Below are 14,679 nucleotides of genomic sequence, written 5' to 3'. Positions count from 1 at the left end.
GAGCATCGCACTCATTATGTATGTATATACCCATCCCTCCTCCCCCCCACCTGCCCGACACCTGATAGATGTTATTTCTATATGTCCACTTAGGTGTTGATCTGTTAATACCAATTTGCTGGTCAGTACATGTGGTGCTTATTTTTCCATTCTTGGGATACTTCATTACTTCACTTAATAGATGGGTTCCAGCTCTATCCAGGAAAATACAAGAGGTGCTATATCACCATTGTTTCTTATAGCTGAATAGTACTCCATGGTATACATATACCATATTTTATTAATCCATTCATGTGTTGATGGGCACTTAGGTTGTTTCCACATCTTTGCAATTGTGAATTGTGCTGCTATAAACATTTGAGTGCAGGTGTCTTTTTCATAGAGTGACTTTTGTTCTTTTGGGTAGATGCCCAGTAATGGGATTGCTGGATCAAATGGTAGATACACTTGTATCACTTTAAGGTAGCTCCATATTGGTTTCCACAAATTCATTTCCAAAAATATGTCTAAATTCTGTACTTGGAATTTAACAGTAAGGATCCCAGTTCATTTATCCTTTTCATATATTTACACTTATAATAGAAATACTGAGTTTTTATTGAAATTAACATGTAACCATACTTTCAAATAGAATTATAAGATTCAAAAAAAGGACAGTACTAATAATTATCTTTGTTTCTGTAGACCTAGTTTGGGTATGTATCATAATATCCATTAGCTGAGTAATATTAATCAAAAGTCAGAAACTTTATAGATTTTTTCCTTTTTTTATTTCAGCATATTATGGAGGTACAAATGTTTAGGTTGCATGTGTTGCCTTTCCTCCCCTTCCCCCCCAGAGTCAGAGCTTCAAGAGTGTCCATCCCCCAGATGGTGCACATTGTGCATATGGAAGGGGAGAAGAGGGGATAGGTATAGATTTTTTTTAAGGCAGACACTGTTTTTCTAAAACTTTGTGGGTTTAATTGATGATATAAGTCATATTAGGGATGATTAGAACATCAAACTATTATTTCCTGAGCCTTAAAATGCTAAATTGTTTTTGTATATACTTTATGGCTCCTAATACAGATTATTGCCATTTTAAAACATCTTTTGTTGTATTGATGGTAGCAGTGTTGACAGAAATATCAATACAAGTAGCATATTGCCAAAGGGGGGTAGACTGGTATTTTGCTGATTAGTGAGAACATTAGTTTCTTTGACAGGCTTCTTTAGAAGTGAATATAAGTCAAATTCTACTGCAAATAGTCTGGGTTACTCTAGCGATCTGTCTATCCATAGACACACTGGAATTTAACTGGTTTGAACATTTCCACAAATATCTAGACTGCTTCTAAGAGGAAATCTAAAACACCCCAAACTTTACAACAGGATCTGACTTGTAATGTTTGCTACTTTCTCACCATTTGTCCCAAGGCATCAGTGAGCTTCTTGCCCACCGTTGGCTTCTCTAGGGATCTTTAAACCATGGCAACCACATGCTGGTATTGGCAGAAATGGACCAAGGCTTGGGGCTTCATCCTCTCAACTTTAGAGCATCCAAATAAACTTCACACATATATATTAACACTGTGTCATGTGCCAGGCCCTGTGACAACGGGGTGGTAGCTGGGGGTGGGGCACAAGGGTCACAGATGAGCAGGTATCAGAGTGTGGCAGATTTTACTTTCCAAAAATGGACACAGCAGCATATCCAGTCCCATATGCGATTCAGAACTTTATCCATACCACATCAAGAGTTGGAGTTGGTTTCCTCTTCTCCTGAATGGGGCAAGAATTTGTAACTGCAGTGATGAATAGAATGCAGTGGAAATGATGCTCCGTGACTTCTAGGCCACGTCCTAAAGGAGGACAAAACCTGGCCTCTTCTATTTCTTTCTTTCTTGGGTTGCTCACTGGGATGCTCAGCCACCATGTTGTGAGGCAGTCCAGGCCACATGAAGAGGCCATGTGTTGGTGTCCCAGCCAACAGCCCCAGCTAGGGTTCCAAACAACGGCCAGTGTCAACTGTGAAACATGGCAGCAAATGAGCCTTCAATGTGTTCCCGACTCAGTCTTTGCATTCTAGACATTGTGGAGCAGAAGGAATAAAAGCTTCCCACTGGGCTCTGTTCAAATGTGTGAGCCCACAGAATTTGTGAAGATGATACATGATTCTTTTATATCACTAAGTTCTAGAGAAATTGCTACTAAGCCGCAGGACCCGGAACACAGAACTCACAATGGAGTGGGGAACCAGTACAAACTCTACGGTAAGGGGACTTCAAAGAGGACTTGATATAGAGCATGCATTCTCGACAGGGCAGTGTCGCCACCATAAGAGGGCAAAAATTAGTCCACGGATGTAAAAAACATCCCATTTTTTAAATAAAGCACAGATATACATAGAGTACATAAGCAGATAGTAAATCTGTGCTATTAAAATTTCATGGCGGGTGGAGGGCTACTAGGGAGAAAAATATCCTAGAAGATTCCTTAGGTGGTAACAATGAAGAAAGGTTGAGGAACTCTTAACTAGGAGGGAGAGATTCATTCTGAGCTGCAGAAATCTGAGAGGCAGCTTGTCCACGCAGAAGGAGTCATTCTGACCAGCTGGGAGACCCTGAACCAGGTGTTTGACTTTTCTGAGTTTCAGTTTCATCTTCTGTAAATAGGATGACAATACCAAATATTTGGAACTGTTGTTAAGGGGCAAATGAAATGTCCATAAAATATTTTTGTGGCATAGTAGACTCATTTTTTTTTCAGGATAATATTTTGTAGGGGTTGTTGAAGGAGATGGACCTTGAGTTGGACCTGAAGGGAAAGATGGTGTTTGACAGTTTTACAAGGGAAGAGTGATTTAGACAGGGAGTATGAATTGACTAAAAGCCCAAAGAGGTGGGAGAACACATTCCAAATTAATAGTCCGGTGTGTCTAGAGAGTTAGAAGCCATGGGGTTAGAGATCAGATTGAAAAATGTAACCAGTGGCAGAGTGTGGAGTACTTTCAGTTCAAGGAGAAAGAGTTCCTTCCTTCCTTTTTTTATTTTTCATAATACACACATTCACCAAACACCTACTATGTGCCAAGACTATTGGATAAAGAAGTGAATGTGACACAGGAATCAATCAGATTCAACGTGACATATGTGACACATGCAATTGTATCATACCAGTGCAATTCACATTCCCTGGGCAGAAGAAGAGGGAAGGCTTCCCACAGGAGGTGACATTTAGGCTGGGCTTTTCTGCATGAGGACGTGATGGCAGTGGAAGTGAGAGAGCGACTTGCAGGCACAGGCGACATTTCCAGAGTGTGGCTTGTGCAGCGTGCTGTGTCTGGTCAGGGCCTGACAGCATCAGGAAGGCCCCCTGTCTTGTGTCTTCCATGCCATGCCTGGGTCTGTGAGCAGCAGATCCTTCTGGGCAGCAGTGAGGAGAGGACAGGGCTGGGAATGGGAAAGGGAGCTGATAGTAAACCAACCAGAGCAGGTGGCAGGTGGCAGGTGGCAGGTGGCAGGGACAGAGCTCATGTTCCTTAGTGGCTGAGGAGAGATGGGACTGTAGGGGGAGTCAGCACTGCCTGGCAGGGGGTGAGTCTGTGAAGCTGGGTGGATGAACAATACACATGGGTCCCAGGTGCCCCAGTGCCAGGGTGACATTAGCTCTGACACCTTCCCTGGTCACTCTCCTTACTGGGTGTCCCACATTGTCTCCCACCCCCACATTCAGGAATGGAGCCCCAGAACCCACATGTCTCCTCACTGATCTACTCAATGGCTGCTCAGCCTGATGCCAAATGGAAAAGTCACTTGGTGGCCAACTGATGGTGGGGTCTCTGAATAGTCTCTGAAGAGAGTCACCCTATTGGCCTGAGGTATCTCTTGGGTCCTCAATCAGGGCCAGGCAGCGAGCACAGCCAGAGTAAGGGATGACAGTGAGTTGTCAGGAGCCACTGCCCCTAGATGCCTCAGTGCTGCCACAGTGACAAAGCCCAGGACATCTGGTGATAACTATATGTAGATCCAAGGCTGCCCCAGTGATGAACAATTTCCACAGACTATTATGAGGCCATATGCAATATAGTCAACTCGGTTTTTAGAAGGAGAAAATACAAGTGTGTGTTCCAGCATTGCCATTTAATCTCTGTGTGGCTTTGGGTGGGTCATGTCCTGTCTCTGGGCCTTCACAATTCAAATGAGGACAATGATGCTTACCCTACCCATCCCATGACATGTTGTTGACAAAGAGGAGGTAGAGGATGGTTGTCAGAGTCTCATATCCTAGCGACTTGCCACTCAGGATGGGCCACATTGTGTTTCATGTGGCTTAGGCAACGCCGACGATGAGTGAGCCAGGCTCTGTTAAGGGAAAGAGTCATTACCTGGATCCTGAGTTTCTTTTGCCAAAGAGGAAGGAGTGGATACTAAGTGAGCAGGTGTTCGTGTTGCAGCCCCATGGGATCACTGTCCCTCCTCTCTCCAGCAGGCCAAGGCAGCTAGTTTCCCTCCCTTTCCATGATGAAAGCCCAGTGGTTAGGCCTCCCAGACCCCTCGTCTCTGAGCAGATGAAGGGTAACCTTGGGTATCTGGGATGTCACGGAAAGGGGAAGACAAACCCATAACATCTTCCCATGTCTGGTCTGTCCCTTTCATACTCCAGCCAGAATGTCAAGGAACAGCAGCTCCAGGCTCAGAGACTCTGGCATCTAGCAGTGGGAGTCACCCTAAAACACAGACACTTTCAGTGTCCTTATCCCTGTCACACCAACTTGAAATGGCTCTCCCAACATGAATAGAGATGTCTTTACTAAAAATGTTCTCCAAATGTAGTAACAAATGCCAAGGTAGCCATAAGGCTCCCTCATCTCCACCAGCTAAGACCCTGATACTCACACGCAGGCATCTACACCACACACGGAGGCCAGGTTGCCCCCACTCGTACGTTTGTTCCACCAACAAGTGTTGAGCACTCGCTATCTGCCAAGCACTGTGCTGGGGGCTGGGCGGCCATGGCACGGCCCTTGGTTTCAGTGGTGCATCGTCTAGCAGAAAAGATGGACATAGGAACAAAGCCCTACAATATGGTGAACGTTATCACAAGGTCCTTTCAAAGTGCCATGGAGCCCTGCCCGAGGGAGAACTTGAAACTGGGGGTCAGGGAAGGCCTCAGGAGGTGGTGACATTTGAGTGGCATTCAAAAGGTAAGGAGAGTTTCCCAAACAGAGAAGGGGACAGATTTGTTCTAGCCTAAAGAAAAGGTAAAAGGCCAGGGTGGCAGATAGGCCAGGGGTGTGGGAAAAGCAGTGAGGAGTTGAGGGTGTTCGAGGACACGGTGCAAAAGGAGGCTGGCAGGCCTGCCAAGGCTTGGCTGTCAGGGGAGGAAGTTGGGACTTGTCAGCAATGGAAAGCCAGATTTTCGGATAGGATGAGAGAGGGTGGACAGATCAGATCTGTGATTTAGAAAGAAGGCCAATGGCAGTTGCAAGGACCAGCTGGAAGTGAGAAAATCTGTGGCCTGGAGACTAGCTCAGAGGGAGGGAGGCTGGGGTCATCCCATGTGTGACCAGGTCCTGAGTGAAGGCCTCAGACACATCCTCCACTTTGCTCAGTGGTGACACCAACCTATGCTGTCTGCTGGCCCAGACATTCTCCGGCCGGAGGGGCAGGCTGCCTTTGTACGTGCTGCTGAGACCTGCTGCTGGAATGTCTACACCTGCCATTCCATTCCATTCCCCCAATATGCTGGGAGGTGGGGATTATCATCCCATTTTACAATTTTACAGAGGTGTTATTTAGAGAAGTCACACAACTGGCAAGAGGCAGAGCCAGGCTGGTGCTACTTCAAAATCCATATTCTTTTAAATGCCTTATGCTTACCTGGGCTTTTAAAAACCCACAAGGCTGGCCAGGCGTGATGGCTCATGGGAACCTCCCTAGCACTTTGGGAGGCCGATGAGGAAGGATAGCTTGAGGTTAGGAATTGAAGACCAGCCTGAGCAAGAGCGAGACCCCAATGTCTACTAAAAATAGAAAAATTAGTCAGTCATCGTGGCGTGCGCCTGTAGTCCCAGCTACTCTGCAGGCTGAGGCAGGAGAATCTGTTGAGCCCAGGAGTTTAAGGTTGCAGTGAGCTATGATGGTGCCACTGCACTCTAGCCCAGGGTGACAGAGTAAGAAAAAAAAAAACAAAACCCACAAGGCAGGAGGGAGGGTGCCAGAGTACTAGGTTTTCAGAACTTACAGCATTTTGTGTCAAACTTACAGTTTGACTAGGATAAAGCAATTTCCACAAATCCTTGACTTTTCTCTAAGGAGGTTTTTTTTCATAGGAAATATCAAAAGAAGAAGTTTCTGGGCTTCCCCACTCTCTCTTGAACACTTTCGTTTCACTCCCGGGTGTTGGGGTGTTGGTTACTAATTTCCAGAATCCACAGTACTGGCTTGGCTGGTTCAGCAGGTCTCCTGCAAGGGCCCTGCTCACTTCAGCCCACTCCCCCACCTCCATTCCTCAGACTCTTCGAGCACAATGAAATGGTTTGGAAAATATTTTAGAGGCTGATATCACTGGCAGCAGAGTTTTTCTCTGGGTGCAACTCACTGCTGGACAAAGAGATGGGAGCTTTCTTCTCTGAGGCAGAAGCTCCCGAGGAAGCAGCCAACCACTTCCAACCACAGCAGAGGGAAAGGCTCTGTAAGTGCAGCATTTTCCACTCTTGTTTGGATGCTAGGCTTGCAGAAGTTGGTGTCCGATGAGAGGCTGGCTCTTAAGATCTGCTCATACCCAGCAATGCTCTGAGCTTTTATATGCTGTTTCACTCTCATGAGAAGTTAGGCATAACAGGCAATGCCATTCTCTCTCATCTTCTCTTGACAAAAACCCACCTTGGGTCTTATTCCTCCCTTCCAAATCCACAAGCATTTCCTGCTCCAGCCATGTATGCTGCAAAATGAAAGAAGTAGGCACGTCTCTCCAGGCTAAGAAGGTCGAAGGCTTTTGCAGACCTACCTCTGGGCCAGCCAGAAGCAACGGCAGAAAGCAGGAGGGCTCCCCAGGCTTCAGCAGCAAGCAGGTGGCAAGCCCAGGGCCTGCTGGGCCCCACGGTGGGAACAGTTTGCAGGGCACAGAAAGGCCATACACAGAGGTCATAAAACAAAATTTATCTTTAATTTGTAAGTGTCAACAGCAGTACAAAAGATGGAGTGATGACAACTAGATTAGGGTAGAGAGGACAGTCTTGAGGTAAATGAGCATAAATAGGCAGTTCTTATAGACACTCCCCTGAGGGGCCTAAGCCCCATCATGGCATTTACATTATCACCCAAAGATGGCATGTTTAACATATCAGGAAAGCACCTTGTGCAAAAAGGAAAAAAAAAAAGTAGCTAAGGTGCCAACATACACCAGGATAGATAAAGACAGTGTGTCTTTCAATTTTGTCTTTTCCCTTAATTATGAGGCAGAGGAGGGGAAGACTTTGAAAAGTACCACTGAAAGATTATTCAATGTTGAATTTTATCTCACATCAATACTGCACAACAAAATCCAAGAAGTTTGTGTATGCAACAAAGCTAAGAACAATGATTCATTCCTTTAAATTTGAAGAGATTTTTTTTTTATTTTTCCCATTTCTTTAATCCTTAGCAAACTTTTTTTTAAATTATCAAGAGGAGAGTGTGAGAAAGATGTGATGGCAACCCTTAAGGTCATTTAAAAACTTTACACTGGACTGTACAAGATTTTTTTTTGATAAACTATTTACATTTTCAGACTTTCAAACATATTCAAAGCAGCAATAGACACTAGTTTTTATGGTTTTTTGTTTTTTCTAATTGCCCAAATAGTTACCAGCCATGGGCCAAGTAGGTACCTGTATTATACATAGAATTTCTACAAAGAAAATCTGCACTTAAAAGTTGCTGGAGGGTGTATGAAGTGCCCTTAGAGTCTTAAGGGCCACACCCACAGTGTTGCTATAGGAACCAAAGCACAGTACCTTGACAACAGAGTTGCAGTTGTCCCAACAGCCCGACACAAACTTTACACTTTGAAACAGCAGCCAGCATGTCAGTCCAGCATGTCAGTGAATTGTGCTGATTAAATTAACATAGAATACAATCTCACAATATACATCACAAACAAATTACAACGTTGGGAAATAAAAGAGTTACAGTAAGATAAGTTATGTAGTAACAGCTTATAAGCTTGTCTAAGGTAATAAAAATTTTACATGGCAAATACAATAATGAATGAACATAAATGCTAAGCATTCTAATTTGCTACAAGCTGGAGATGGTACAATAAAGACTGTACTTTCAAAAAAGCAAAAACACATATGACAAAGGAAGACAAACGGAGAATGCACATGAGCAGATCTGCAATGTGCAGCATACAAAACAGTTAAATATTTGCACATTCCCCATACTCCAAGAGCACCAGCACTGAGGCCTTACTTTATGCTTGTGGTTCTTCAGGAATAAGAAACTACTGAGCAACATATGCCACTGAGTTGCCTTCAAGCTTTCATATTGCCACTGACACCCATTAGAAGAGTATCTGCACTAAGCATTACCTTTCTGCCCCTCCCTCCCACCCCCGCCTCTGCCCCAGAGGTACCAGCATTCCGAATACTTGTTCATGAACTTGTGGAAAGCAATCTGTTCCCAAAGGAGAAGATGGGATGGGGATGAAAAGGAAATGTGTTTGCATATCAATATTTTCAATGATATTAGCACAGGAGCACGCTCAATAGTATATGGCATCAGAAACAGAACATCATCGGCAGGAATAACAGATAGAAGTTGTTTATTAAGGAAGAAAACATGTCAGGGAGCAGATGACTTAAGGAAATGATGCAAGTGCTTTTGTAAAGGGACAAATGAGGTCATACAATATTATTATACTTTGAGAAGTGAGCTTAAGTGCCAACTGAATCCTTAGACAAACGTGCACAAAATCAGGCAAGGCTACAGAAACCATTTTTGTCATTTTCTCATTAAAAAGGAAGACCCAGTAATAATTTCAATACATTCCTTTAGCTGCATTTCTTTGCAGTTGTTGGCACTTGGTACAGGACTTCTCATATGATTTAAAACTACTGAGTGATTCTTTTTCCATTCCCAAATGAGTTGGTAGAGGTCAATTCTTTGCAAAATGAGTAAATTGAGAGAAGCAGCTTCAGCTGTGGTATTCAAGTGACCGGGCTACCTTCCTTCTGAAGGTAGATGGGCTTCCCCAAAACAATCCCTGCTTTCAGCTAGCGCCTGTGCTCCCAGCTCAGGAGGGTGTGCTCTGAAGAAGTAGCCTAGCTTCATAAGGAAAAGAAAGCAGCCTTTAATTTCAGCCCTAGAGTGATCACACCCTTTTCAAACACCCGTAGGCTTCTGTGGGGCTAATGTTCTGGGGAGGCCAGGATTTGACAAGCTCAATAGCACCGTGAACCCACATCTGAATTTAGAACCTGGCCTGGGAGTTGGTGTCTGCACCCTGGCAAATCAAATCAGGCCTGAGGACAAGGCTGGAGAGTATCAGATACCAAACGGAGCAAACTGATGGTGCTCCTAAAAGGTTGAGCTGGATACATGCGAAAACAACAAAGCTTCCCTACCTTCCTGGAAAAAGACACTGCCTCACATCTGCCAGTGAAATAGAGAAAATGACAACCTGGCTGCTCATGTCCGCAGATCAACCTTTTCTTTCTCTCTCCCTCCTTCCCTCTCTTTCTTCCTCTTTCCTTTCTTTCCTTACTTCCTAGTGCATATGGCCCATTATTTTAATTGAGGATTGTCTGCCAGTGTCCCTATTCTAAGTGACAAGGAAAACCCTGATCCTGTAATTTCTTTTAAAAAGTGAACAAAATGTTTATATTTGATTTGAGGATACTATGAAATAGGGAGCATCGGAAAAAAGTTGCTCAACGTTCTTTAATTTAACTGGCATGGTGGGACTTTTATTAATGGCCCATCTCAGAGGCAGATTTTTGCCTTTATAATGGTATTCATGTTTTGTGCTATTAAATGGTCACAGAACTAGCTTAGAAGATTTATGTGGATTCACAAAGAAAATTGACTCTCTCCTAGCTGTACTGGAAATTTAGTATGTTCAATTCATCAACTTTCTATAAGAAAAAAAAAGGGTAAAGTCTGAGTCTGTGGACAGTGGGTTCCGAACTGCATGAGAACCCCAGTGAAGCATTTTGCTGTCCTCCTGACAGGTCAAACACTGTTCTCTCACTGTAGCTGAAAATTCACTATCCCCATGACGTACAGGGACTCATCAACTTCTAGTTTGGACCAACATATATGGATAGAGAACAAAAAGGAAATACATAACTTATATCTCACTAAGTATTCATGAACCAAAAATAAATTCTATTTCTATGTTATATTTACACAATTAAAAAATCTAAAATGAGATGGTAAAGTCATAAAAACTTTGTTTAAGCCCCACTTAAAATAAAATGAAGTGAACCCTATGATTGTCATTTTTAATTTCCATGGATATTTAGAGCCAAACTTGGCTAATAAATAGAATAAATTGCTTATATGCAAAATTTAGATTCAAATACAGCATCACTGCTTGATCCAATGAAAGAGACGTTTACAATCAGATCGTTCCTGAATAGTTTTTCATTTTTAAGAACATGGCTAGAAGTAACTGAACCCCAGTACTGAGGCAGAGCTGGAGCTAAAACAAAGTGTTCATACACACATGTATTTTGCATAAATAAATGAAATAACAAGACATAAAAATGACTCAAATCCGGCAACTGTGAGGCAAGCCCACACGAGTCTAAACAGATGACTTTTGTTCATGTAGTTTTCGTACAACAGTTTCACATTAGTCAGAAGTGATAAAAAATACCATTTATATCCAGTGCTTATAACACTTACGAAACAACATCTGTGAGTGTGTGTGTTTTTTGTTTTTTTTTTCTTACTATGAGCAAAATCAAGTTTCAGTCCTAAAGAACAGTCCTTTGTTCTCCACCAGCCCAGAATATCATTTTGGCATGGTCATAAAAACAAACAAAATTAACCTACTATGCTAAATGTTTGCCTTTGTGCAAAATTAATTACATACAATACAAAGCTAGCCATACAACACTCTACCTATGCAACAAAATAAAAAAGGCGAGAGAGCGAAAGCAAAAGCCAATGAGAAAGAGAAAAAATATGAGAATGAACTGAGGAGGAGAGGTATATAATCAAAGAAATCAGTAAGACAATAATAAATACTTTGTTTTAGAAAAATGACCTCCTCCTCATATGAAATAAATGTACAAAAACAAAGTTCTAATCCCCAACCAATATTAAGAACAAAACATTCCTATCAGTACCTTAATCAGCTTATAGAGAGCACTCCAGCTAACAGCATAGGTGGTAATATCTTGGCTAGACCTACTAATTGCTATTACGTATGGCCTTGAGCACTCTTTAAATAAATATGAAGGTACACTATTTTCTTCCAAGTGACAAAATGGCTCAAGAAATCTGATGGGGCCGTTCCTATGTCCTGGTGATAAGATTCTAGGTTATCCCATGAGGTGAACTGTCCCGTTCACTGACATTCTCCCCTTGAGCCACTCTCCGTGAAACCGCCCCTAGGCAACCAGTCCTGGTTTCAGGAAGGTCAAAGTGGCATGGCAGAGCTCCCTGTAGTTAGGAAATGGGGAAAGAAAGCTCACTGCCTCCCAGCCCAGCAGCACATCTCCAGAGAAATCCTTGTGTGACAAGTGCGGTTCAACTTGTTCACAGGTAGGCATGTCCCCATGCAGCCACAGATACAGGAAGTCAGCCAGAGGAACCTGTCTGCCGCCCCAGGAGCTATCTGTTCCCCAGAGTTAACAGTAGGAACATCTTATACAGGGAATGTATTTCCCACCCCTTCTCCTTCCCTATGGTTTTCTTCCATTCTCTGGATTATGACTATTGCCTGTATGCTTTGAAGCTGTCATGTGGCCTCTTGCATCCTGGGGATTTTGCAAAGAACTCCCTGGATATGCCAGCTGGGACAAGGCAACTCAGTGTAAAGGTGCCAGCCCCTGACAGCTTCACTGTAGACTCATATGTGGCCCACAAACGTTTGGCTTCAGGTTTGGCTGCAGGTCTCTCCTGCCTGGCAGTCACCACTGCTGATCCTCACTGCTGAATGGAATTCAGGGGGAGATGCCACTGATGCAGACTGAACTGAATTAGGAGGAAATTCTGACAAAACACTTGAGGTCACAGTGAACCTCAGGGGCATACTTGTTTGCATGTAAGACTACACACCTATATCCAAATACACAGCCCTGCAGCCAGATATAAACTCATGTTTAAAAACCATAATATAGGTATTTAATAGTATCTTGGTTTCAGAAATGCTTCCAGATGCTCCGGGGCCATAAAATCACTATGTACATCTTTTGTATCTAGCAGGAGAAGGAGGTGAAAAGGGATGAGAAGTTCTTTGGGGAAGGAGGGTGAAAAACAAGAATTATTAAATTAATGCCACCGACAATTTTTTAAAAAATAAATAGTAAGTGGACCCTTGACATTCTGGAATGAATAAATTATTTAAGAGAAAATGTGTTAAGACTGAATGTCAGGGTTAAAGGCAAAGGGATAATGGATGTAGTGAGAGGTGGTCTCCCGCAGAGAAGACCACCGTGTCGGGATCTGGTGTGGTGACCACTCTGGTGTGTGTATGTCATACCACGCCACACACTGATGGCACGTCAAGAGGCAAACAAAATTGGGTACATGCACTGTGGCAACCTTATTCATTCCTTACAATATCTTGTCTCCAGATTCCTGAGTACTTTACCATTTTCTGAAAAAAAAAAAGTTGGTTTGCTATTTTATTTTCAGATGCCAAAGATTGTCTAAGACTTTGCAGTGTCTCCTTTAAGACTTTCAAAATATTAAGATTCAAAAGTTATGAAAAAGTTTGGCACATTCAAAGTTTAACTCTACACATGGAAAAATGGAATTCCGAGGCCTTTTGAATATGCTCTACATGAAGCTGCACACGCTGTGGACTTGTTCTGTTTCACAATATGAAATCCTCAGTTGTTTTCTAAAATAATTCAGAATAAAAACACATTCACAACCTGTAGGCCGGCACAGCATACCTGAGTGAGAATGTTTAACCCCATCTAAAACAGTAACTTAAACCTTTATCAACATCCAAAAGAAAAAAAAAGTAAGACAAAATATAAGACTTGTAAGACAGCTATGGGTTGAGATAAGTTTTCAAGTCCTGGTGTCTCATATTTAATATGTCTTCACCTAAATTAAAAAACAACAACAACAACAACAACGACAAAAAACTCAAGTTCATGAAAAAATCAGGGAAAACTTAATCTGTCTCACACTTTATGAAACAATTAAGACCATTCTGCTGATGTAATTGTGGAGCCACAAATGCATGCGGGCTCTTTAAGAACTTTTTGTTGGGGGTGGGGTGAAATGTCAGAGTATTTTAATTCAGCAAACAAAAACTCCTCAGTTGGCACTGACAGCCTCTGGGGCCTCATTTTCACTGCTATAGTCTGACTTGGGGTCATCTTCATAGTCGTCATACATTTCCATCTCATCCTCTCCATTAATCATTTCATTTCCAGCTAGGCTTCCGCCCTCTGTCTTCATACCATAAGTGCTCTGGATGACGGGGAGGCTGGGCTCTGGGCTGGCTGAGGTGCTAGAGCAGTCAGATGTCATCTGAGGCGATGGTGTGGTAGTTGCCATAGTGATAGCACCAGGATACACAACACCTGTTCCTGTGGTGATTGGAATCTGAGGCTGTTGCCTGTATAGATTCAAAAATAAATAAATAAAAATAAATGAAACAGAGGGGACTCTCTCTATATAGGGTCTTGTGTGTGGCATTGGAATTCATCTCCTATCCGTTCCAAAGGGGGGCCCTATTTAACATTCTAAACAAGTAAAAACATGTGACAAAGTGTTCCCTGGAATAATCCTGTAAATCTCCCTGATGTTGTGTTTGGGGGATAAACAATATAATGGAACAATTTATTGATGGTTTTACAATATAAAGACAGGGTTCTTTTAACATGGCAAATATGGCAAAGCCTGGATAACGCTTAGCATTAGGAACAAATGCTCTAGTTACACAAAGTTACATGTGAGATCAATTTTTAAGATCTTTCAGGGCATTTTAAAAAATAGACAAGTGGCATAAGACATTACAATGACACTTATTAAGCAGGTTTCTGGCATCTTCACCTTGGTTTGAGAACTGCACAGAGGAGGAAAGATCAAAGGTGAGAAAGGACCTAGTATATCCCAGAGAATCAGATTTGGCAAAGCATTTATTTGTTGACCTTGTAAATGTCTACTTATTTCTGTGGCTGAACTTACAGGGAAGGATCCTCATGAAAGGTTTATCTTGGATGTCATTATTCCTGAGGCCCTGGGCTGAAACTGGGGCTGGGATGGACCAGCCAGGAGTAAAGAGCAATGAAAGCTCTGCAACTTAACAGAATAACAGACACCAGACATGAAGCCTCACCCTGTATTCCAGTGTGTGCCAAGGCCTGGGCACACCAGATCATTCTTTCACAATACTACTCTGGTTCAAATAAACTTAACAGATCTTTCGTGAAGGTCTGTCTCTCTCTCTCTGCAGGGAGACATGGCTACTCTGTCTCTCTACTTCACTTGTGGTATTAAAACTGGTATATAAGAATTA

At 42.7% G+C, this 14,679-nt stretch overlaps 1 protein-coding gene across 27 annotated transcripts in view; it reads right to left on the bottom strand.

Moving 5' to 3' along the window:
* Positions 1 to 7,130: 7,130 nt before the first annotated feature.
* The window catches only part of SOX6 (SRY-box transcription factor 6), a 631,508-nt gene continuing 623,959 nt past the window's right edge, over positions 7,131 to 14,679 (bottom strand). For 24 of the 27 annotated variants that reach the window (XM_076002133.1, XM_012780692.3, XM_012780698.3 and 21 more), the window contains one exon: positions 8,774 to 13,776. In XM_076002133.1, the coding sequence (XP_075858248.1) occupies positions 13,473 to 13,776 (304 nt within the window). In that variant the 3' untranslated portion in view covers positions 8,774 to 13,472. Of the gene's footprint in view, positions 13,777 to 14,679 lie in introns of all 27 variants that reach the window. The other 3 variants (XM_076002147.1, XM_076002144.1, XM_076002136.1) reach the window with 1 other exon arrangement.

Source organism: Microcebus murinus, chromosome 4, assembly GCF_040939455.1.
Source record: "Microcebus murinus isolate Inina chromosome 4, M.murinus_Inina_mat1.0, whole genome shotgun sequence".
Classification (NCBI taxonomy): Eukaryota; Metazoa; Chordata; class Mammalia; order Primates; family Cheirogaleidae; genus Microcebus; species Microcebus murinus.
Note: the sequence above shows the minus strand (reverse complement) of the source record. Positions and strands in the feature narration are given on the sequence as shown.